General features: G+C 32.9%; 1 protein-coding gene across 33 annotated transcripts in view; it reads right to left on the reverse strand.

Moving 5' to 3' along the window:
* The window catches only part of LOC130892931 (inositol hexakisphosphate and diphosphoinositol-pentakisphosphate kinase 2), a 138576-nt gene that overhangs the window by 106046 nt on the left and 7924 nt on the right, over nucleotides 1-24606 (reverse strand). For 20 of the 33 annotated variants that reach the window (XM_057798661.1, XM_057798671.1, XM_057798657.1 and 17 more), the window contains one exon: nucleotides 3006-3206. In XM_057798661.1, the coding sequence (XP_057654644.1) occupies nucleotides 3006-3206 (201 nt within the window). Of the gene's footprint in view, nucleotides 1-3005; nucleotides 3207-23800; nucleotides 24107-24606 lie in introns of those variants that run through there. The other 13 variants (XM_057798644.1, XM_057798646.1, XM_057798664.1 and 10 more) reach the window with 3 other exon arrangements.

A 24606-nucleotide genomic window follows, 5' to 3' on the forward strand; every position in this document is an offset into this window, starting at 1 on the left:
ATGGATAAGAGTTTCAATACCTTGTATTGAAATCGTTTCCCAGCGTTATAATCGGCGTAGACACATACATTTATTTAGGTTTTCACTACACTACCACCTTAAGGTTATAGTTCTTTCAATATCAATTGCAGATTATAAAAACCCTTGCCGACAATTTTGTTTGATCTACCATAGGCGGAGATACCTCATTTTATAAATTTATTATTTTTATAAATACTTTTAAAATATGTTTATCTTATGCGAGAAAGTATCCGTTAAAAGGCAATAGAATCATTATAAATTGGACGGCATTATACGCCGTTATTTAGACAGATACACTTAATTGTAGTCCTACTTGGAAAATCATTATTATACCTCTTTAACTTGCTATAACTGAATATTAAATTATAAAACGTAAATAGACGAGTAAAATGTACCTGCCTGTAAGAGAGTTTGGTTTAAACAGGGTACCAGACGTGAACTGAGTCTTTTTTGTATCCCATATAAAGCAAAAGAAAAAAAAACATTTCAATTTCAAAGTATCTCTATAAATAATCAAGGTAGTCAGAATCGTCTGAGCTAGAGTCATCATTTGATCGAATTATGATGAGTTGAAAAGGGGGTGATACCACATACTCATCTTCTTCTTTGATAACATGTTCAACACAGTTTTTCCAAAGTAAATCCGAAACTAGACTAAGCTCTCTGATTTTTTTGATACTGTCATTACAAGTACTTTTCTAAAATATTCTGAAAATGGCCTCATATGCTAATCAGTCTATCAACAAATGGAAAGTGTGTGATGGAGTACCCTAGTTTGGCACGCTCTAGTATAGCTCACACACTGATAATCCATCGACTTTTGTTAAAGGGTTTTCCTCGTGCAGTTCTAATCTGCTTTGACATGCCATATTATTGCCCTGCTCAATAAATCTGTTCCTAGCCCACACATCCAAAACCAAGCTTACGAGGTCTGGCTGTTAAATAACGAGACTGGTTACGAAAAAGGGTTTTATTAGAGAAATTATTCTACATTCGAATGCTCCCCTTCAATATACCCCCCTCCCCGCACCACACATCTTTCCATACGTTTTTTCCATTGATCGAAGCAGTGCTGGAGGTCTTCTTTGGTGAGTGCCTTTAGGAGCTCTGCCGTTTTTTTCTTTAGCGCTTCCATCGACTCAAATCGGGTCCCTTTCAAAGCAGATCTTTTTCTAACCTTTCAAAGAAATCGATGATCTGCACGCACAAATTGGTTGATTTTGGTCACTGTTTCCGGAGTTGAAACAGTAACAGGACGACCAGGGCGCTGGTCATCTTCAGTCCTCTCTCTGTCCTCACTAAAGCGCTAAGACCACTCAAAAACACGCGTACGAGATAGAGAATTGTCCCCATAGGCCGGTTAAAGTTTTTATCAATTTAACGAGAAATTTGAGATTGATACGTTGCTCCTGTTTTTCCTCACACATGGTTTTCGGCACGAAAAAAACATGTTCGTTTCAAAACGCTACTGCACAAGTACTGTAATAGTGACGGAAACGTGTTTTGGGACGTGCATAGACAAGATATTATCTAGATACCCAACGCACTACTCGTTTTTTCACACCTCACCCGTCTTGGGCGCCCTTTTTAAACATCTGTTCAAAAGTACTTTACATGTACCAAACTTAATATATTGTTCTCGTGGAAATGTTCAAAACTCGTTATCATAAGCATTTTTTTTTCTGGTATTGACAGTGTTTCAGTATTTTCATTTACAGCTTCATAATTTTCATAATTTAAACATATTTCATTTAAATCTGGATTATTTGAGCAGCTGATGAACTTACTTTCAACAAGCTGTGCATAAAAATCCCTTTCCTTGCCTTTCCCTTCTTCATTAGACTTAATGTCAGCCCATAACACTGTTTTTTCTTTCGATTTGTTGGATATTCCAAATCAGTATTCATATTGGAATGTATAATAGTAATCAAGAGACACTAACTACACCACGCGAAAAATAAAACAGAAATGCATGACTCACAAAACAAGATGATGCAATAATACGTGTATAGATAAAACACACCACTGATTAGCAACGTCAAGGCAAATACTACCTCCTTTTGGCAATAGTGCGCATAGTATTCCCAGCGAGACAAAATCTACACCCGATTAGCAATGTTTGTACAAAACGTACCAGCGATTAGCAAAAACCAATGAGAGACCTTAATTTATAACCTATTGCGAATCAATGGTAGATTCTGACTAAATGCGGCCCGATGATGTCACCGGCCCATAATCCACACCAAACAGTGACTTTTTCGGGATGTATTGGTAGCTCCTGCAATGCTTCTGGCTGGTCTTTACTCCAGATGCGGCAATTTTGTTTGTTGTCGTATCCTTTCAACCAGAAATGAGCTTCGTCGCTGAACACAATTTTTCGATAAAAAAGTTTATCTCCCTCCAACTTTGTCAGCGCTCATTAACCAAATGTTAGACGTTATTCTTGCACCAGCCGTATCTTATAAGGTTTTACACCCAAATCCTTTCGCAAAATTTTCCGCGTAGTGAAGTAACAGATGCTCAATTGCTACGAATCGACATTTCACGGTTATCAGTAACACAGCCGCAATATTTTCTTCGGTCCTCACTGTACGTTTGCGTGTTAATGTTTTAATGTCCAATAGTGTAAACTGGGTCCTAAAAGTAGTCACAAGCTTCCGAATAGTTCCCTCAGTAGGCCGACCAAACTGCCCATAAATTGGAAGAAGTCACTCTCTTAAACGAGCATGAATTTTGATAGTAAAATTCAATAATTTGAAAGTAATTCGTAAGTCGATTCATGATTAAATTATAAACCAAATTGAACAAGTTTGACAGTGACACAAGACACGATTCACGCGTGATCTCTCAAAAAGATACCATCAAAAAAATCACGCGTTACTTCATCAAAAACGTGTACAGAGCTAAATATTGCTAAATAAAGCTAAAAATTTTTGTTTCGTTTACACATAAGTAAAAATATTTTTTTTATATAAATTATTTACCTGTAAAATTACTTCCTCCTCGAAAACGATCACCTTAATATATTCAAATTCTTGTAACCTCGTTAGGATTTCTTTCATCGGTTTACTTTGTGTCTTCTTTTCCATTGCGCATACCCCAACAATAACTACCTTTCCTACATCTTCCTCCATGTCTTGAGGGCTTATACTTATATCGCTTGAATCGCATAATTCTATGTCCCCCTAAAACATTAACTGATTCAGTATCCATTTTAAAAGCTTTGTTTAGAAAAACTCATAAAAAACACACAAGTTAAACAAAAAAAGTGCGAAATTATTAATGTCTCTTATATTAAAAATACAAGAATAAAAAAATCAACAATGTGATTGATTAATGACGTGAAAATAATGCAGTAACATAAAAAAAATTTCTCATACGATCTCTTGTTTCTAAAGATACGAAATCAGAACTTAAATTTTTGCTATGTTTATATACGACAATTAATGCATCTAAATGTTCTTGATTTTCGGTATCTTCTGTTTTCAATAATAAGATAAAATTTGACGTTTCGACTTTTCTTCAAGTCTTGATCAAAATATTTTGGTAAAGAAAAGTCGATGTAAACAAGGATAATTAAGCTATTGAAAAGTGGTACGTGATAGGGCTTAATAAATATTTTTTCTATTATTGGACGGGTATTTCCATTTTAAAAATGAAGGTCTCGCCTGTGTTACGAAAATCTTGTCGGCCAGTGTTTTTATCTATAATTTTGTTACTCACTGTTAGTTATTTTTATGTTTGTTTTTTAGTTTTTAAAAGCTTTTGTCCACAAATTGTAACAATTTTCTGACAAAAACCATTTCTCTCTCTTCTCCATATTTAAATATATTTTTTTAATTATACATTCGATCATTATATATTTTTAATGGATGATTATGTCCGTGTAGTACGTTTGTCGGAATTAATTATTCTACATTACTATCTGAAGAACAGGGGCGGCTCATGCCTAATGGTTAACAATCCGTAACTTTTACAGGGATAACCTCTTGTAAGTATTTTCAATAAATAATTACAATTTATCATAAATAAAAATCTACGTATCTTTTAAACCATAAATTAAGTTAAGTTAAGCAAATCTATCTTCTGCTATCTTCAGATTGTACAGATTGTCTCTGTAAAAGTTACGGATTGTTAACTCAGAAACATAGGAGTCGTATGAGATTTTTTCTATATCACAGTATTATTTTAAAATCATCAACTCAATCCCGAATTTTTTATATCAAGTTGCGGAACACCCTGTATATTAATAATAATCAGAACAAGTACATATTGGGTTAGTATCTCAATGTTATAATTTCATGCTATATGCCTTTGTCATATTAAACTGTCCACTCTGAATACATTGTTTACCTTCAGTCTCTGAAGACGATAACTTGGTTATCGAAACGCGCGTCAGATAGTGTAATTATGAGTGTTGGTGTAGAGTGTTTAGTATGAATATCACCAATGGTTCCAGAATTTCCAAATTAGTTAAACTGTCCACTAACACATAATCCTAACAAACGATTATTCATTCTCTATACGAGGATATATTGAAAAATTCTCAGCCTACTATAGAACCAAACAAATTTTCAATGTCAAATACATATTTTATTACTCAACATATACATTTATTACAGCGAACCTGCAACGTCTCTAGACCTTTCAAAAAAAACAAACCAGACCTCCACAGCTTTTATTACCTCGTCGTTGGAAGATAATTTACGAATTTTTAAACTGTTTTTCAGTTGAAGAAAGAGATGATAGTCGGGCGGAACCAAATCTGGTGAATGAGGGGGGTTTTCTAGTAATTCAAACCCTAAATCATGAATATTTTGCATGGCAACATGAGATTTGTGTGCAGGGGCGTTGTCCTGCAAAAACAAAACACCTTTGGATAGCTTTCCGCGTTTTTTCTCTTTATTTTTTCCTATAGAGTGGTCAGTAATGTCGAATAGTAATCTCCAGTTATTGTTCTACCCTTATCCAAAAAATCAATCATGATTACTCCATTGCAATTACAAAAAAACTGAAGCAAGAACTTTTCCAGCAGATTTTTGGACGCGAAACTTCTTAGGTCTTGGAGAACCAGAGTGTCGCCATTCCATCGATTTTTCCTTTGTTTCTGGATCGTAAAAATGTCTCATCCATAGTAACGATTCGGTTTAAGAAGTCTACATCGTTTTCAAATCGAGCACAGATCGAACGCTTGCACCCTTTTGGTCAACATTCAAACATTTGGGGATCCATTTTGCAGCAATTCTTTTCATGTCTTCTCATTGAACTATATGATGAACGCGTTCGTATGAAATATTCAGTGCTTCAGATATCCGTTTTAGCCCAATTCAACGGTCTGATAAAATCATGTCATGAACTGCATCTATATTTTTGGGGACTGACACAGAAACTGGCCTTCCCGATCGGTCATCATCTTCAATGGAAAATTTACCTCTTTCGAAGCTTGCAGTCCAATTTTTCACGGTCGCATACGAAGGACATTGATCACCAAGGGTATTAAGCATATCTTCGTAAATATGCTTTTTTCTTAACCCTTTTAAATACAGGTACTTGATGGTGGCCCGATACTCCAATTTTTCGATTTTCACAATTTCGGTGGACATCTTTTTTCTTTTAATTTATTGCTTAACTCTCGTTCACTTTTTTGACGTCAAACTTTACACTGACACTTCTAATAAGTTATTGTTCGTTGCTATGGTAACGCAATATTTTGTTTATGCATGGAACTGGTCTAGGCTAACTAGATATCAATACATCCTCGTAGACCTAATCATTCTATTGGCCCCCTTTAAACGATTTTTATCTGTTATGATTTGAATTGATAAAAACTGAAGAAAATCCAAATGATGGTTAAGCTAGATTTAAGAAAGTTGTAGCTGATAATTGCGTTAAAGCAAATACCAGAAAGAATCGTAAACAATTTATACAGCATTTGATTATATAGAGTCGGGGTTTGATAAAATAGATGTAGAACTTCTATTTAGCTAAAACCCCGCATTATCACTTTCACAACATTTTCATTTAAATAGAAATTAAGGGAATGAAAGATATTATTGATATCATTAATTGAACAGTTAACTGATACAATTATTATATTCAGTACTCTTACTCGTATGGCATAATTTCAAATTATTATCTACAAAACTGATTATTGTTAATAGAGGGCTCTGCCCCTGACTCATTTATCATAACGTCACATAGTAACCTATTATGTATAGAAATAGGCTAGAATCTATCAACCTGTTGAAGCATGTTTAGAATAAAAGCTTGAACTCCAGAAAGTCAAATCCCAGTATCAAGTATCAAAATGAATTGTGTCGAGCAACACGCTTTTAGTTATTTTTTTAATTCTCTTAATATTGTCTATTGAACTATAACTCTTCCTATGTCGATTGCAGAAAACTTGTATCGAAATTTGTTGATATTGATGAAATGTAGAATGATTGAAAAATGAAATAAGAAAACACCAACGTTTTTGAAACATTTTCTATATATTTTCATATAATAATAATTATTATTAAAGACTTCGTGGAATATAGCTGAGAATATAGGCATAATTATAGTTGAAAACGGAATGATTTTCACTCATAAATAATAATTTGATATAGAGTATGGGAAAAATATTTTTTCTACATCCGTTTTTTTTTAATTCATTTATTTGCATTTATAAAGAATGTAATTTCTGAATCGGTCAAAAAACGTAGCGTAGCGGTTTATTTTTTCACGCTTTTGCGTTAAAAAAAATGCCGTAACGTGTCATTTTTTAACGCAATTACAAAATTCTTTTATGAAAATAGTGGGATGTGAATGCTTTATTAATCATGTCAATTCGTACCTCTGATAAACTGTCACACTTTTATTTCTTGATATTCGTTCAAGAACATCCGTTTTGTGTCTAATTAAAAGAAGTGTAGTATTATTAGATTGAGAGTAATAGTGAAGAAAGTTTAAGCTGCACACCAGAAGATGTTGTTGAATCGGCAACTGCAGCGACTATGAATCTTCTCCCCGAGAAATCCGGGGAACAGTATTTAAAGGAATACAATTTTTTTATGGAGTGTCGTACTGAAAAAGGCACAAACAGCTTTATAGAAAAAGTGTTACTAGCTTACTTTGAAACTAAGTCCAAAATGTGGAGGTCTTCAAACATTTACTCGACGTATTCAAAAATGAAAGGCACCCTAATGGTAAATAACGACGTAGACATCAGTAAATACTCGAAACTCATTGCATATTTCAAAAATAAATCAGTTGACTATAGACCCAAAAAATCTAAAACATTTGCCCGTGAAAAAATTAATAAGTTTCTGTTGCAAGCTCCGGACCATCATTTTCTTATGCATAAGGTATGCCACCAAAAAATTTTAATGTAAGCTTCGATATTATTTGTAACATCTTTCAGGTTGCTTTAATATTCGGACTCGCAGGAGTTCTGCGGAGGGAGGAATTATATAAAATGAAGTGTAACCATATTAATAATACCGGAAATGTTTTAATTAACACAGTACCTGATACAAAAACTCATGTTCAATGCCGAATTACTGTTATTGGTGAAATATCTGACAATAGATTAAACTTGGAAACATTTATAAAAAATATAAAAACCAACAACCCACAAATGATAAAACAGATCATTTCTTTTTGCAGTATAGAAATGGGAAATGCGAAACTCAAGTTGTAGGTATCAATACCTTTTCAAAAATTCCCTCACTTATAGTAACACATTTGAATTTAGCTAATCTAAAAAACTACACTGGGCATACATTTCGACGCTCTTCGGCGTCTCTATTAGTGGATTGTAAATGTTCACGATCCTACCAACAATCCAATGCAACTATGGACGATGTTATTTCTTTGAACTCTTTAAATGTTGTCAAATGTACCAATAGTAATGTAACTTCTTCTTCACTTCAAATTAATAATGCTCACAGTTGTACTTTTAATATTACTATTACAAAATAAAAAGTTTTGTCGAATCTACGGACGTAGAAAAAATTTTGTATGAAACTTGTAAGCAAAGTAACTTTTTTTTCACTTATAGGAATTCCCTAACCGTCCTACTGTGCTGTGTAACAGTGCTAATGAAAATTAGAAAAAGGAAAAAAGCCATGGCAAAGAGGAAGAAGGGGTAGAAAAATTTTGAATAGGAAAATTCTATGAGAAAGTGAAAAAAATATGGGAATGCAAAAATGAATATACAGGTTGTCCCACGACGACTTAAAACTATCAATATATGGCAAAATACTTATAGTAAAATCATGAAAATTTCTACGCTTGGGTTTTCGGATATGATCTTTTTAACTAAAATATTTTCAAAAATGGCCGGCTTCCGGTTCTACCGTAACTTTGTTATTTTAAATAGAACATCCTGTATATTAATATATTTTTTAAAATGACGTAAAATTTTAGCATACTTTTGTCTAAAAACTTTTTTCGAAAAATGCATACTTTTTGAGTTATTAATTTATTTGTAAAAAATTTTACCGTTGCCGATCTTTATAAAAAAGTATTTTTCTTTATCTTGTCAAGGTCTGTATAAAAAATCAAATCAGATTGTATTTACTAATCCTATTCCAACTTTTAGTATTTACCGAGATATTTGAGGTTTTAAATTATTATTGTATTTTTTAACAAGTTTTAATTTTTTAATTAACTGTCATTAGTCCATTGTTAATACTTTCGAAAATCGTTAAAATGGCTTGTTCTCAATTTAATAATGAATAAATAAAATTTAGACCACACCTGCATCTCTAAAAATTTACAGGAAATATTTAATATCTGGATAACGGTCGGGTTTAGGTAGAGGAAAGTATTCATGAATTTTCCTTATTTTTTTTATCCCCGAATGCATTAAAATAGAAAAAACTGGGTGGTTCTATTTGAAAATATGAAGAAATTTGATATTTACGAAGTTAAATTTTGAACACTTTTTATACACACCCTGTATAAAATGAAAAATTTTTCAACATAGATTCAAATACGTCTGACCTTGCTAAAAGCAACCGAATAGAAGCCATTTTCATGTCTTCAAGGGTATCCTCGTAAAAAAATAATTTATAAAGGTCGGCAACGATCAAATTTTTTACAAATAAATTAATAACTCAAAAAGTATGTATTTTTCGAAAAAAAAGTTTTTAGACAAAATTTCACGCAGATTTCAAAAATGCATTAATATACAGGGTGCTCTATTTAAAATAACAAAGTTACGGTAGAACCGGAAGCCGGCCATTTTTGAAAATATTTTAGTTAAAAAGATCATATCCACACGTCAAAATTTTCATGATTTTACTATAAGTATTTTGCCATATACAGAAGTTTTAAGTCGTCGTGGGACACTCTGTATAGTATTAACGGTTCCTTAAGAAACATCTTTGATAGGAAAATATAAAGAAAACAACAAAAATGTTATTTTGAGGACAAGTCACAACTTCAATAACAAGGATTTTCTTTAGAACCTGACGATGATTTAAACGTCTATAATTTGTCTGAATACATGAACTATATTAAATAAACGTGTATACCTTCATATTAATGTTGCTTTCATCAAATAAATCCATAGAAAATATCATTTTTGTTGAGATTATATTGCCTGCTTCGAGACTGCAGAGAAGCACATTGATCAGGATAAGTAAACAATATAACACAACATGCAATGTTTAAGATTAATCATAATGTATTATCATTTATCTTGATTCAATTAGCGGGAATTGAGAAGATTTTAATCCCATTTATAATCCCAATAATAATGAATAAACAAATAGTATAATGATATTACTATACCAGGTCTGATATATAAAGAGTTTTCAAAAGAAACTGATTGAAAATAAAAAATTAACGTCTTAATACACATAGAAGTTATTCAGTTTCACAATAATAAAAAAGTAGATCTAAAATATTTTAATCATTATTTGATGTAGAATCAACAAGTACTATCTTAATAACTCGAAATGACGTGATGGGATAGTGTGTACCTAATAGTCGAGTGAAAAAAAGGAACGCATCCAACGTACCACAGCAAATAATTGTACAAAAAGGCAAGAAGAACGAAATTTAAACATTGATTCCTCATTCAATGTAGTGCAAGCAAGTGTAGGTAGAATTGCTGAAAACTTAAGGTGCAAAAATCACGTTTTTCTCAAAGAACGCCATTAAAGTATGACGCAATTATAGAGAATAGAGTGAAAGTTTTTCAAAAATCAAAAGTAAGAAAATCATTATAATTTCTATTTACATACAAAAGAAGGTGAGCTCAATTAAATTATTACACAGTTCTAAAAGGCCAATTTATGAATCAGGTATTACACAATACCAAAATGTTAGCATTAAACTTATGTTGTTATTAACAATAATCCAATGCCTATTCTAAACGTCAAAAAATTATATTCACCGTACTAATTTAACGTTAAAAATTTATTTTGTCACTGTATGATTTTTAATATTTTCTTTTTTGTGTTTATGACTACAAATTAACATATTTGTGTATGACCTTTATCAACCTCGATTGATATGAATGTGGGGTTCCTACCTTTCCACTTAATAAGCCAAATGATCCATGTACAGAGACCCAATGTATTCTGCTTTTTCTATTTAAAAACATTTATATTATGTGCTTTACCTATTTAATTGAAAAAAACCAATAAACTGGCACTTCAAATATATTTTTGACAAATCTATAGTTCACTATTGAGTTTTTGACTTGTCTTTTGGCATTAATACAATTATCCATGAAAACGATACATTTAGTTGACAATGATCATTTTAATCACAAATTTTGATTAAATATAAGCTACAGGGTGTTTCTATATTCGACCGACAACGCTCTACCACAAAAAGACAAGACAATAAATGATTCATTTTGATATACGAACCCTTACGGAGCCTAGCTGCTGAGATTTAGGGTGTTCAGGGGTTAGTTGTCACTTTTATCCCCCCACTCGAGCAAATTCTTTTTTTTAATTTGTTTTAAATGTCCTGAATATTTTTAGTTGAAAAAACCAATAACTTTTTATGGAGCTATAATGAACAGTTTTTTAGAAATTTGCCTCTAAAGTCTACAAGCACGTAAGTAATTTACAAATTACTTAATTATTCATTTAATTTCGAATAATAATTAAGCGTAAGTACTTCAAAACAAATAAAAATTATTCATAATCTCAATTGTTCAAAATGTTGGCCGTTCACTTCAATACACTTATTACACCGTTTTGTTATTGAAAAACGTGTCTTTGGATGGGATTGAATGATTTCTGCCGCAGCTTGAATTCTAGCTCTTAGATCTTGTTCAAATTCGATTATTGTTTCGTACACTAAGGACTTCATATATTCCCATATAAAAAAATCGATAAGATTTAAGTCAGGTGATCTTGGAAGCCAACAATTGGATCCACCCCGACCAATCCATTTTTCTCTAAAACGTCTGTTTACGTAATTTGTTGCCGCTGCAGAAAAATGAAAGGTTATTAGTTTTTCAACTAAAAATAATCAGGCAATTTAAAACAAAATTAAAAAAATAATTTGCTCCAGTGGCGTAAAAAATAGGGGGATACAGGTGACAACTAGCCCCGACAGCGCGCCAGTGGTTGAATTTTTCCAAAGTTTGTTTATGTCAAAATATTACTTTATTAATGAGCATATTGGTCACCAAATTTGAAAACAAAAAATTAAAAGCGTTCTTAATTTACGGCAAATTTTTTATTTTGATTCGTATTCCTATATCAAAATGAATCATATATTGAGATCTCTTTGTGGTAGAGCGTTGTCGGTCGAATATAGAAAGACCCTGTATATGGAATATGCATATTTCAAATAGTCACTTTTCAAAGAAAAAATCACTTACTGCGAAAAAATTTATTTTATCCATTAAATTCTACACACTCGATCCAACTATTTTCAGATTTTTTCAAAGGATTCAAAAATAAACTTTTGAAAATTGCGCCAAATACACGTTTGTCTCTGTCATCATATCATCAAGTATTTTAATAAGTTATGAAACATAAAGTAATCGGAGGGAGCTAGAACAGGTGAATATGGCGGATAAAGCAACAAATGCGGTGGAACAAATCTTTTTCATAAATGCGGTCGTTTTTTCTGAGTTCAGTATCAAGCGTGAGCAAATCGGCCATTTATCGTTTCTCGTTTTCTAAATAATCAACTTACAAGCTTTCGCGGCTCACCTTGCAGAAAACTTTTTATGCAAAATCACTGAGTAGAATGACACGTTTTCATCGTAGTATAACACGTTTTCCTCGGTTTCTTGAATTGTTTTTCCAAGAAAAAAAAAAGTTTCTGTTTACAAAAGAACGAATAAAATTTTCTAATCCCTCGGTTCAATGAAAAATTTCTACAAATGACATCTAAACAAGGCGGAAATATCATCACGGAAGCGGAATCTACTGGAGATAGTTCTACTCTACCCAATACTCACTATGGAGAAAAGGAACTTGCAATATCGATTTTTTCTCAATGACAATTGACAATGAGAAGTGATGAATCTATTATAGCTACACGGCGATTGCTTTGCACGCAGATATAGACGGTCAACATGAAGATGTTTAAACCCCGGATCGACTGCAACATACTGGATAAGAAGCTTCCTGGGTCCAGATCCAGTTTAACGATAAATGAAAATTCTGATAGGGTAAGGGAAGCGGTAGTAAGAAACCCAGAACAGTCAACTAGAAATCATACTAGTGAGCTACGAATTAATCGTGAATAGTTTGGAAAAATTTTGCATACGAAATTTTAATGCTTATTGTCTAACAATATTATGCAAATACTGATGTACGCGACTTCGCTTACAGAATGGAAGTAATTTAGGATCTATTGAAAATGAAGTTGGTGATATTTATACTGAACACACTGTTTACACCGCCACTACAACAACACTCACAATTACACTGTCTGACGCGCGTTTCGATAACCAAGTTATCGTCTTCGGAGACTGAAGGTAAACAGTTTACCTTCAGTCTCTGAAAACGATATATTGAATATCGCAGCGCGCGTCAGACAGTGTAATTGTGAGTGTTGGTATAGTGGTAGTGTAAACAGTGTGTTCAGTATCGAATGAAAATGCAATTTTATTGATTACCGACGAAGCTCAATTTAAATGGGACCGTGTTAGTCGACTAATACCATTAAAACGTATTTGCTTCCAGTAGGATGGGACAAATATTACAACACGCTTCAATGGCAGTGCTTAAGTGCATGTTTCCTGTTCAGGCTATTTCTTGGTCTCTCATGTCTCCTGATTTATCAGTGTGCGACTTTTTTCTGTGAGGTATCTTGTGGTTATAAGCACAAATCACGAAATTTGAACAAGTTAAAGAATACAATCATTCAAAAGCCTGCCACCATCCCTGCAAAGATTTTAGTCCATAAAATGAAGGATTATGAGAAAAGACTTGACACCTTGCCATAATATTTCAGAAATAACTGAAAGGGCAGGTAATGAGCTTTGTTGACTAAAATGGAGAATAATGAGCTTTGGATTTCATGTAATTAAACATATTACTCAAGCCAGATAAAATAAATTGTTTTTTTTCAGTATGTACTCTACTACGTAATTTCACAAGACTGAATTTGGTAATAACAACCAGAATGGTCCTAGAAGTACCTGGTCCAACAAAGAAAATACAAGAATTTTGGAAAAAAAATATATTAACTTTTCAACGTAATACCCTTTTAGCTTTACACAACATTTCCCAGCGATGTACAACAAATTCGATAACCTTTTTATAATAAACTCAAAATAGCCATTAATTGCAGACATCACCTCTTCATTGTTGGAAAATCTTTGACCACCGAGCCACTTTTTCAAGTCTGGGAACAAAAAATAACACGCAAGAGGGCTAAATATGGCGAATAGAGTGCATGAGGTAGAAATGCAAACTTTAATTCCTTAATTTTGGACATTTCCATAACGGATGTGTAAGCTGGCGCATTGTCTTGATGAAACAACACTTTCTTCTTAGCCAAATGCGGCCGTTTTTACTAGATTTCTTCGCTCAAACGTTGCAATAAACTCGCATAATACACGCCATTGATAATTTTTCCTTTTTCAAGAGTCAATGAAAATTATCCCAAACTGATGCCATGACCTTGCCTGCAGATGGAACGGTCTTTGCCTTCTTTGGAGCTGGTTCTCCCTCTTCGATCCATTGTTTTGATTATTCTTTTGTTCCGGGTGTGAAGTGATGGACCCATCTTTTATCCATGGTTATTTCTGTGAAACATTGCCAAGCACTCGATAGATGTTTTTGTTCCATTATGGGCAAACGCGGCACCCATTTTGCGCACAGCTAACTCATGTTCAAATTTTCATTTAATTTGCGATGTACCGAACTTTTTAAAATGCCTACTGTTTGTTAGCTCGCGCACTTTCAGTCGAGGTTCATCCAGTACCGCTTTGTGGATTTTGTTTGAACATTTTTAGATTCATCACCCCATTTGGTCTACCACTACGATGCTGGTTTAAACTCTGTTACCCAATATTTTACTGTTGATAAAGAAGGAGCGGTATCACCCAGAGTAGAATCTAGTTTACATTTATATTGGTTGTGCTAAGTCCTTTTAAATAAAAGTATTGTATCACAAAAAAATGACCAATTTTTTCCATGTTTACAAATTCACTGAAAACGTTCACTATTGATGGCTGCTAAACAAATACTAAACAACGTGGCGTCTTCAAACTTATAATATATGATGTATAGATTGTGTACTTTCTTCCACAGTGGGATTTTTTCAAGCAACTACCGCCATCTCTTGGTCAGCCATGTACTACTATCCTTGTAAATGCATAGTGGCACTGACCTTCAAAGGAAGGTACACTGAATATTTGTATTAGGAAAGAAATATTCTATGAATTAACAAATTGACGTTTGTTAAAAATCAACGAAACCAAATAAAATCAAATTATCACTGTATTACACAGCCTTTTCGACTGATTACTGTTTATTAGCCATGGTATACTATAAACTAACGTTTGTTAGTCATATTCCAAATTTCTTGGAAGCGAGTTTGCAATTCGGGAACGATTCTGGCAGATTTTGATGTAATCTTTCCCTTCACATTACGCCACAAAGTTTCAATCGGATCTAAACTTCAATTTTACAAACTGGAATATTATTTCCTCAGGCCCAATCTTTCAATTATTTAGCATTATGACAACCGGGTACCAATTGGGCGGGTCAAAAAAATCGATAATTTTCCTTTGCGGTCATGGAAAATTTTCACCAAATATGAGCTCTTAATTTTAATCGAAATATCCTCCACATCGCAGTTTTTAATTTTTTCGCAGTTCAATCGAGAAAAAATCATACCTCATCATTATTGTATTGTAAATGTTCTTGAAGAATTTTGTAGGAACGCTCTAGAAAAAAAGGTATCTTAAATATTTCCGTAAACCTCACTATTTAATCTTATTATAAAATGCGCAATAAGAATTTTTGTAGAAAATTAACTGATCTATAAAAGTGGTTTCTGATGTTTTGGGGATTAAATTAAGCTTTGAAATATATATTCATCGCCAAATTTTCATGTGTTTTTGATTAAATAATCGAAAAACTAGATGAAATTAATATAAGTATGCAAAATTGAGCCAAGAAACTTTTTTTCTAACTAATTGGCACTCATTGCCTCTAAAACTGAATCATAATATATCCATAATGAAAATTTTGCTTTTATATCAATAAATAATCAACTAAGCGATAAGTAATGCACAATTTATTTATATTTATATATTTATAAAGAATGTAATTTCTAAAACGGTGAAAAAGCGTGAAAAAAATTACCGTCGCCAATTATATATTTGACTTCGGAAACACAATTTACAATTTTTAATTGTACAAATACTGAATGAATCTAATTAATCTCAATGATTGAATTAACTGAAATTCATTATTGAATGAGCAAAATTCATTGAAAAGTGTTTACAACAATCCAATTTTTATATTAAAATAAACGCTGACACATGTTCACAAAATATGATCTTTTAGCGTATTAATTTTTAGAATAATCTAGATTTTTCTTCATGCAACAACTCCTCCATCCCTGAGAATGAAAAATAACGGAGGTATTTTTCAGATTCCGTTCTGCGGTTCCTCTTCTTTCTTCAAATTTATATTCTTCTTAATTCTTTACTTCCTTTTTCTTATTTCTCAAAAGTCTTTCTTTACTTTTTCGTATTAACCAAAATATTGAAATAATTACACAAATTATTATTATTATTATTATTATTGAAAATAGTCCAAATGACATATGGCTTTTCAAAAGTAGTAACCTATTTCCAAATGCTGTTAAATTTTCCCACCGTGTTCATTATAAATATTGTATGTTTCGATTAATTTCTCGCATCTATTTATAAATTTATTTAAATTATTAATATCTCTATCATATGATTTTATATTTTCGATGTTTAATTGTTTTATCAAAATAGTGGGATGTGAATGTTTCCTTTCTCATGTCAAATCGTTTCAGACAATCATTTTCTCTCGCATAAGGTATGACACCAAAACATTTTAATGTAACGATATTAATAATACCGGAAATGTTTTAATTATCACAGTACCTGATACAAAAACTCATGTTCAACGTCGACTTAATGTTATTGGTGAAATATCTTACAATAGATTAAACTTGGTTAGCTCGGTGGGTGGAAATCCAACATAGTTGCGGAGGGTTACGTAGAAGATTCAATAAAAAACAAAATTGATTCCACAGCAACATTGTAAATGTTCACGACAATCCAATAAGTACTAATACAACTATGAACGATGTTATTTCTTTGAACTCGTTAAATGTTGCCAATTCATGTACCAATAGTAATGTAACTTCTTCTTTACTTTAAATTAATAATGCTCACTCGTGAGTAAAATGACTTTTTCACTCGTCGTAATCACCGTCCTACTCGTGAAAAAAAGTATTATTTTACTCACTTATTGCATAAATAAATATTTTTAAATGTAGACAAAAACATTTCCACATAAAAATTTTTTTCTCGGTTGAAAAAAATGAAAATACCTGTAAATTTCCTCACAACATAAATTAAATTAAAATTATTCTTCAATACACATTGCAGTTTGATTATTGATATATTTTGAACGCTTAATTTAAGCACCAAAACATCTCATACAATGTTTATAGAACAATTAAGTTTCTACAAGAATTCTTATTGAGCATTTCGTAATAGTCATTTATTGTCGAGAATTCATAAATATAAATGATATTAGTGCTAAAATAATCAAATTTAAATCTTCAATATCCTTCGAATGGTGAGGTTTAAGAAATTTCTGTAAAGCATTAAATTTCATACAAAATTGTTCAAGAACATACAATCAATTAATTATTAGGTATGAATATTTTTTCATTAAAATTTAGAGCTCATATTTGGCGAGAATTTTTTAAAGGTGTCTAGCAACCGTTTTTGTCTGTTCCACTTGTTAAAAAAATAATTGATTTTTCCAATCACCAACTTCTCGGCTCGAAAAATACATGTAATATTTGAGCACATGCCTCCAATTGGTGGTATTAAGTTATCTTAAAGCATATTAAGCATATAACTTATCAACACCTTTCTCGAATTGTAAGTTTCACACCCACTAGCTTGCATGGATCCTCAAATCATTGCAGAATCCGGAAACTTGACTTTCTTTCTAAGGTAAGTAATCTGAATCACTTCTTCAGTTCTTATGACACGTCTAATATTATCACCAAGGCATACTTCTTTATCTATTCACTCAACTCAGTACCATTGGTTCGGAAACCATAATTTGTAGGCTTCTCTTTTGCTCATTAAATAATGAACAAGAAAAACAACAAATTAGCGTACCCTGTAAGTTTCAAAACCTTAAATTTTGGTTGCTCTGTGACAAGTTGCTCTTGAAAAAGCGTTTGTGATTCCATATTTTCAATTCTTTGAACGCTCTTAAGTTGATTTTAAAATAATGCCTCTAAATCAAGTTCTTGGTTTTTGAGACACTGATACTGTTGTTATGTATATTTTAATAATGTTTTGAACGGTATATCTCGACTTATTAACACTGCCAACGATTGAAGAAGCACTTTTATTTGGTCAGAATCTGCTCAATAGTCTCAGAGCTCGCTACAAAAAACATGGTCGATAAGATGCACGCCATTTTCGGCTTGTAAACTGGCGGCCCCAGCTTAATACATCACCAAACGCCACATGTCGTTGCGTAATATTTATCCTATGTAAGATGTTTTTCTTACTTCTAGAGCCACATCTCAAATGCCTCAAGTTTTTTGATCATTTGAGCTTACAAGGTCCAGGTTTCCACACCGTACAGCAGTACTGACCACACATAACATTCTGACTGAATCCTATTCTGACGTAGAGGTTTAGATTTCTGTTTGCAAACTTGACAAAAGCCTTTCGAGCCATTTCAATTCTGATCTTGATTTCTTCGTCTCTCTAATAGGATTTGAAGATCTTCTTCGCTCTCAGCCATTATAGCAGTATCATCGACGAATCTTAAGTTGTTGATTAATGTTCCTCCGATGTTTACCCCCTCATGGTGGAAAAACGCAGCCTTGCCGAACTCCGTTTTGAATTTCGATTTCGTCTATCAACACACCGCTCTGAGTTGAGACTCAAAAAATGCGCACGTAATGAGGTTTTTCGGATGAGTTTTCCGCAAAACTTCTTGCGCTATTACACCGCTCTTATTTGAGGCTTAAACCCCATGTTACAAAAGGTTTCACGCGCGTAGGTTATAAGGTTTTTCAGCCAATTATCCCGTTCGGGAAAGCCGGCTAACATTTTCATATCCGACCTGTGTTGACCTTGAGAAGTGGCGTTTGATGATGTAAGTTGGGGCGGCCAGTTTACAAGCTGAAATGGCGCGCACCTTATCGACCCTGTTTTTCGTAGCTCCCCGTCTGTAACCACGAGACATAAAAGTAGTTTAATGCACCGGAAACGAATTAAAATGTTAAATGGTCAAATATTTTTGTCGAAGCCGGTAAACAATTCAAGTTGTTTCCAACATCTACATATTTTGCTTAACAATTTTATAACGAACCATTTCAAGACAAAGTCTTTTTAAAAGTAGCTTCGTCAGTTTTGTTATTTAATGATAAACATTTGAAGAAACCAGAAATATTTTAATACCAACTAAATTTGCTTTGAAATAAATTAACAAATCTCGTGTTCTGAGCGTCAATGCGACAGGGCTCATATACTCGGTACGTTTATATGGTGTTTTTATAGAAATAAAAATTAATGAGTTTAGTTACGGAGGGTTAACAAGTATTCTTTTTGTGTCATAATCCAAAATCTGGTAGATGAACGCTGAACACGAATATGAGTGTTTCGTTGATGGAAAAGATGTTCCCCACTTCCAAAAAATTAACCTTAATCTATCCTAACCATAAAAAAGCACGTTGCTTCAAAGAGCCCAAAAGAATTTGTAGAATTTTTGAGGCAAGTTTTTTTGAATTTGGTTAGGTCATATTTTGAAAGCGATAAATATATTTTCTAGCAATGAAACATAATCGTGTCCATTGTGGAAATTGAAATAAAATTAAGCAAAATATTCGAATATGCTGAAACTCCCCATTGACAAAAAACGATACAGATTGCTTGAAGTACGAACATGTAAAAATTTTTTATAAGTAAAATGTTGAAAACCTTTGTGAACGTATTTATGATCGAATCTGGTATATGTTAAATATTGGATAGCGTAGCGATTTTTAACATGGGTTCTGTTTGCCAGTTTTGTTATAAGAAAATTAGTATTGAAAGTGAGCGTGCGCAATCTTTGGAAGGCCAACAAAATGTTAATTCGCTCAAATTCTCTTCGCCAGTTGATATTGGACAGAGAATGCTGGTTCGTGTACCTGATGTTGACAGAGGAAGGACAACACCACGTAATGTTATGACCGTAGCGATATAAGAGAAAGAAGGCTTATACTAAGTTGGTACACCACATGGTCTACTAGATAGACTCTATTCTAGCAATGAAATCACATTAGCAGATTCCAATATCATTGATTTGGATAGTATGAATCAAAACGCTTCCACTACCACTTAACTGTAATTAAAAAGGTATTGCATAATTCAAAATACCACAATTCCTCATACAAAAACAAAAAATTGGATATGCAGCGAAGATTGATTTTAGTAATATACTTTTTTACATTAAAACGACTGTTAATAACACAGGCCAACAAAAAACTTTATTTTAATAGCTGATCTTTATAGATTTTTATGTGCTGAATCCAAATCTGGCCTTAGTTTTTTTGTATCACCCATAGTTTCCAAGCAATATATATTTCATTATAATCTAATACTCCTGTATAGTATATAGGGAAATCAATAGAACACTATGTTACATCATAAAAATGGTTCATATTCACTGTATAGTAATGTAATTCTTTGAAAATTCTTGTGTAACTTTTCCTGCGGTGATTCGCTTCCTGAAATTCCCGGTGAAGTTACCAACAATAATCCCCCATCATGTTGGTGTTCCAGCGGCCCTGGAACGTTTTTCCATCACTTTAACATTCGCTGACCTTGCTCCTCACTAACATTTCTTAAATTGTCCGGGAAGTAATCGAAGTGGCTGTTCAAAAAATGAACATCCTAACTCTTCAAACTTTTTTAGCAAGTTGGCAACAATAAATTTATATTCTGAGCCTTTTTCATTTCCCAAGAACTTGGTGACAACTTGCTTGAAGGATACCCATGCTTCTTTTTCATTTGAGGTCATTGTGCATTCGAAGTTAACGTCAAACATCATTTTTCTAATATCAGGTCGGGTAAAGACGCCTTCTTTCAATTTAGCTTCTGAAAGGTGTGGAAATTTGTGACAGAGATGTTTGAAACAAGGCCCGTCTTTAGGCAAAGCCGTTACAAACTGTTTTATGAGGCCTAACTTAATATTTAGTGGTGGTAAGAGCACGTTTTTTGGGTCTACAAGGTTTTTGAGTAGAATGTTCTTTTCGCCGGGCTTTAAAGACTCTCTAGTAGGCCAGTTCTTTTTGCACTAATGTAAATTCCTTGCTCTACTGTCCAATTCACACAGGAAACATGGAAACTTGACACAACTACCTTGCTGACCTAGAAGCATGCACGTTACTTTCAAATCACCACATAACATACATGTGCAGAATAATTTATTTTATTTAACACTATTTCTAGATTTTTGTAGGTCTCTTTCATATATACAGAATGACCGACAGGTACAGAAGCATACACGTTACCGTTGTGTAGTAAAACAGCCCTCAAACTATTTTTTGATGAATCGATAAACAGTCTCCAGTCTTCTTTTTTGTAATCAATTCCAAACTCACTCATTAGACCAGGAATGTCTGAGCAGTACACCCAAACACCCTCTTGTTCAAAATACTTTAAAAATTGCTGTTCTCTCTTCCTATACACATGAACACTAGTTCCAGCCGCCAACAAGTTCTTTTCTTTTAGCCTAGAGTCAAGCAGTTCAGCTTTTTCTTTCGTTAAGTCCAGATCCCTAACTAAGTCGTTAAGCTCGACGTGAATAAACAATTTAGGCTCTACATTTTCTGTAATACACTGAAATTCTTGAATTGGTTCGTCTAACTCCGACTGTACATCAGAAAATTCTTCTGTTACAATAGAATTTAAGTCCTCTGGTGGTTTAGGGATCGGCAAATCTATACCGTGCCCTACTGATCGGATAGCGGACGAAAGGTTATGGTAGCTTATTCCCTTCTTGTTCTTAGAGTTATGACCAGTAATATCAACACTGCAAAAGTAACAGTCATCGGAATGATTTCTTGGTTCCCTCCATATCATAGAAACAGCAAATTTTATGCGGCGCCCAAGATTTATCCCGATCTCCAAGTTTAGTTCCAAAGTATGCTAGATTAACCTTTTTTACAAAGTCTGTAATGTTTCTTTGGTGTTTTTTAATAACAAACTCACCACAAATATAACAAAAATTATCAGCAGAGTTTTTACAACCGCGATTAGGCATCGCACTGAGCACATGTACATACTGGAAACGGAAACGTGAAACTGAGGTTATGTTGAAGGTAAACTAACCATCAGCTGTTTAGCTTATGTTTCAGCAGTACTACCAACATCATCTTCGTTCATTAAATACCCCTGGATAGATATGAAGTCGGTCTTGGTTCATTAGACCTCTTTTTCCAATTTTGTATAAATGTAACTATAAAATGTTATCATTAATCATTTATTCAAATAATGAGTGTTGTACTATTTTGTTACCAAATGATTATTAATAAGCAGCATTATATTACGTGAGCTGACGTCTTCTAAATCTAAAATAATTTCATTCGGCTATATCAGAACAGTCACAAAGCGTTCTGGTAAACGCAGGTCGCACACAACGCGTTGTGGCCAGTCTCCGAGGCTCACAACGCGTTGTGGTCAGTCTCCGAGGCTCACAACGCGTTGTGGCCAGTCTCCGAGGCTCACAACGCGTTGTGGCTGTTTTAAGCGGACATTTGCCGTTTTCGTTCTTTTAGCTCATCATATATAACCTATAATTACGTTTTTTTTTTACTTTTATCATATCACAGCCAAGGGCGTCGCCAAGGAGATCAAATTTAAATAGCCGCAAACGACCAAAGTCTAAGGCCGTGCGAGCGAAATTAAGGTTTAATTTATATTGTAGAAAGTATTGAAATATTCAGAATAACATTTTCATCACGACTATATCAAATTTGCAATAACGCAAGGCGATTAAACAGTGTAAAAATTTGTAGGTAGGTGTCACGATAGGCTTAATCTAACAAATCTAACAGTTGTTGATGTTCTAAAAGGAACAAATTTCTTCTTTAACGAAATGGAAAAAGCATAAACAATTTTGATCGCTTTACCGCTGGTACAGTAGAGCGATTCTTTAGCAGCCTCAGAAGACTTAAAACAGGGCTAAGAAGCACCATAGAAGAAGATCGCCTTAATGGTCTGGCCATGATGAGTGTACACAGAGCTATAATAAATAAAAACCTAAATAATTTTAATGATAAAGTGGTTGAAAGTTTTGCAAAAAATCCCCGCAGGTTATGTTTTAATTAAATATAATTTTTGTTAAAATAAATAATTATTACTGTGTTTAAAAGTTTGATTTAGTTATTGTGCTGTCGAGGGCTTGTGATATTGATATTAGAACCGTTCCTATTACAATCGTCATCGAGGCAAAATGTAACGCTTTATGCTCTCGACTGTACCAGGCGTTCATATTTTTTATTCTCTATAATATTGCCCCATTGCCCCCCCTTAGTCAGAAGCTGGCGACGCCCTTGATTACAGCTGAGAAAGTGGGTTTATACAAACAAATAGAAATGAATACAAGTAAAAACAGAAGTAACGAAGTATTTGTTTATATATCACAAATAAAATTAAAGAGAAGAGTTTTATTTTTATCTCAAAACTGAGCTGCGTATGTCGGAAGGTTGACATCAAGAATAGATAACCTTTATTTATGAAGGACAACCGCATGACACGTGTCTTCGCTATTCATTATGCATAAAAATAGTGAAAAAGGAACCATTAAGCGTTCGCGTTCGAAAAAGACGAACAGTTTTTTATTAAACACGAAAATTAGATTAACGACCAAAACAACGCAAAAAATTACTAACGGCAAGTGACATTTCCTAATTGGCATGCGCAAAAATAATTTCAATTTTATTACTGTTTGAACATAAATTTATTATTTCTGTAATTATTCTCTCTTTCCCGTATAAACCCACTTTATATGGTTTTATTATCTTGAATTAGAAATGACCTAATAAACCTTTATATGGATTATATACACACTTCGTTTTCAAAACATTCGTCACAAAAACACAACGATTCTGTATCGCTGGCTCTTCTGTATTTTCTCCACTTTTTCAATCTCCACCAATCCTTAAGCCAAGCCCATTCCATTGCGACAATATTAAAATAAATTTGACTTTCACATCACTTTCAATTTTGTAACTGTATCACATCAATCAAATAATTTTTCGGTTTCCTTAACAATATAAATCAATATTTGTTAATCATTTATCATAAACCACTCATTCAAGGTTGGATTAGAAAAGCACTACTTAACTGATCAAGAATTTACTAAATACTGTTTGTAAAAATAAAACTGAAGTGTGACATAAATTATAAAAGCGTTATCAATAATTTAGTGTTGAAAATTGGGAGTTTCAAACCGTTTCCATTTTATGTATGTATATAAAAAATGTAAGTTTCAAAAATGATATTCATCCTTAATTGTCAAATGGAATTTTAATTTTGAATACATTTTATGTAAATTGTTTATTACTATTCGTGTTACGGCGAATATTACGTCAAGATAAAATTAATAGGTTTAGTTGTTCTGGTATATTTATTGCACACAAATATTTATCGGAATATTACCAGTATTAAGTAAATACTGGGTGTTTCTATATTCGACCGACAACGCTTTACCACAGACAGATCTCAATAAATGATTCATTTTGATATAGGAATACGAACCGCCTAGTTGCTGAGATACAGAGTGTTCAAAATTTTAAATCAAAAATAGCCATAATCCAGAACGCTTTTAATTTTAAATTTTTTTAAATTTGATGACCAATATGCTGCTTAATAAA

This window comes from Diorhabda carinulata, chromosome 4, assembly GCF_026250575.1.
Source record: "Diorhabda carinulata isolate Delta chromosome 4, icDioCari1.1, whole genome shotgun sequence".
Taxonomy (NCBI): domain Eukaryota; kingdom Metazoa; phylum Arthropoda; class Insecta; order Coleoptera; family Chrysomelidae; genus Diorhabda; species Diorhabda carinulata.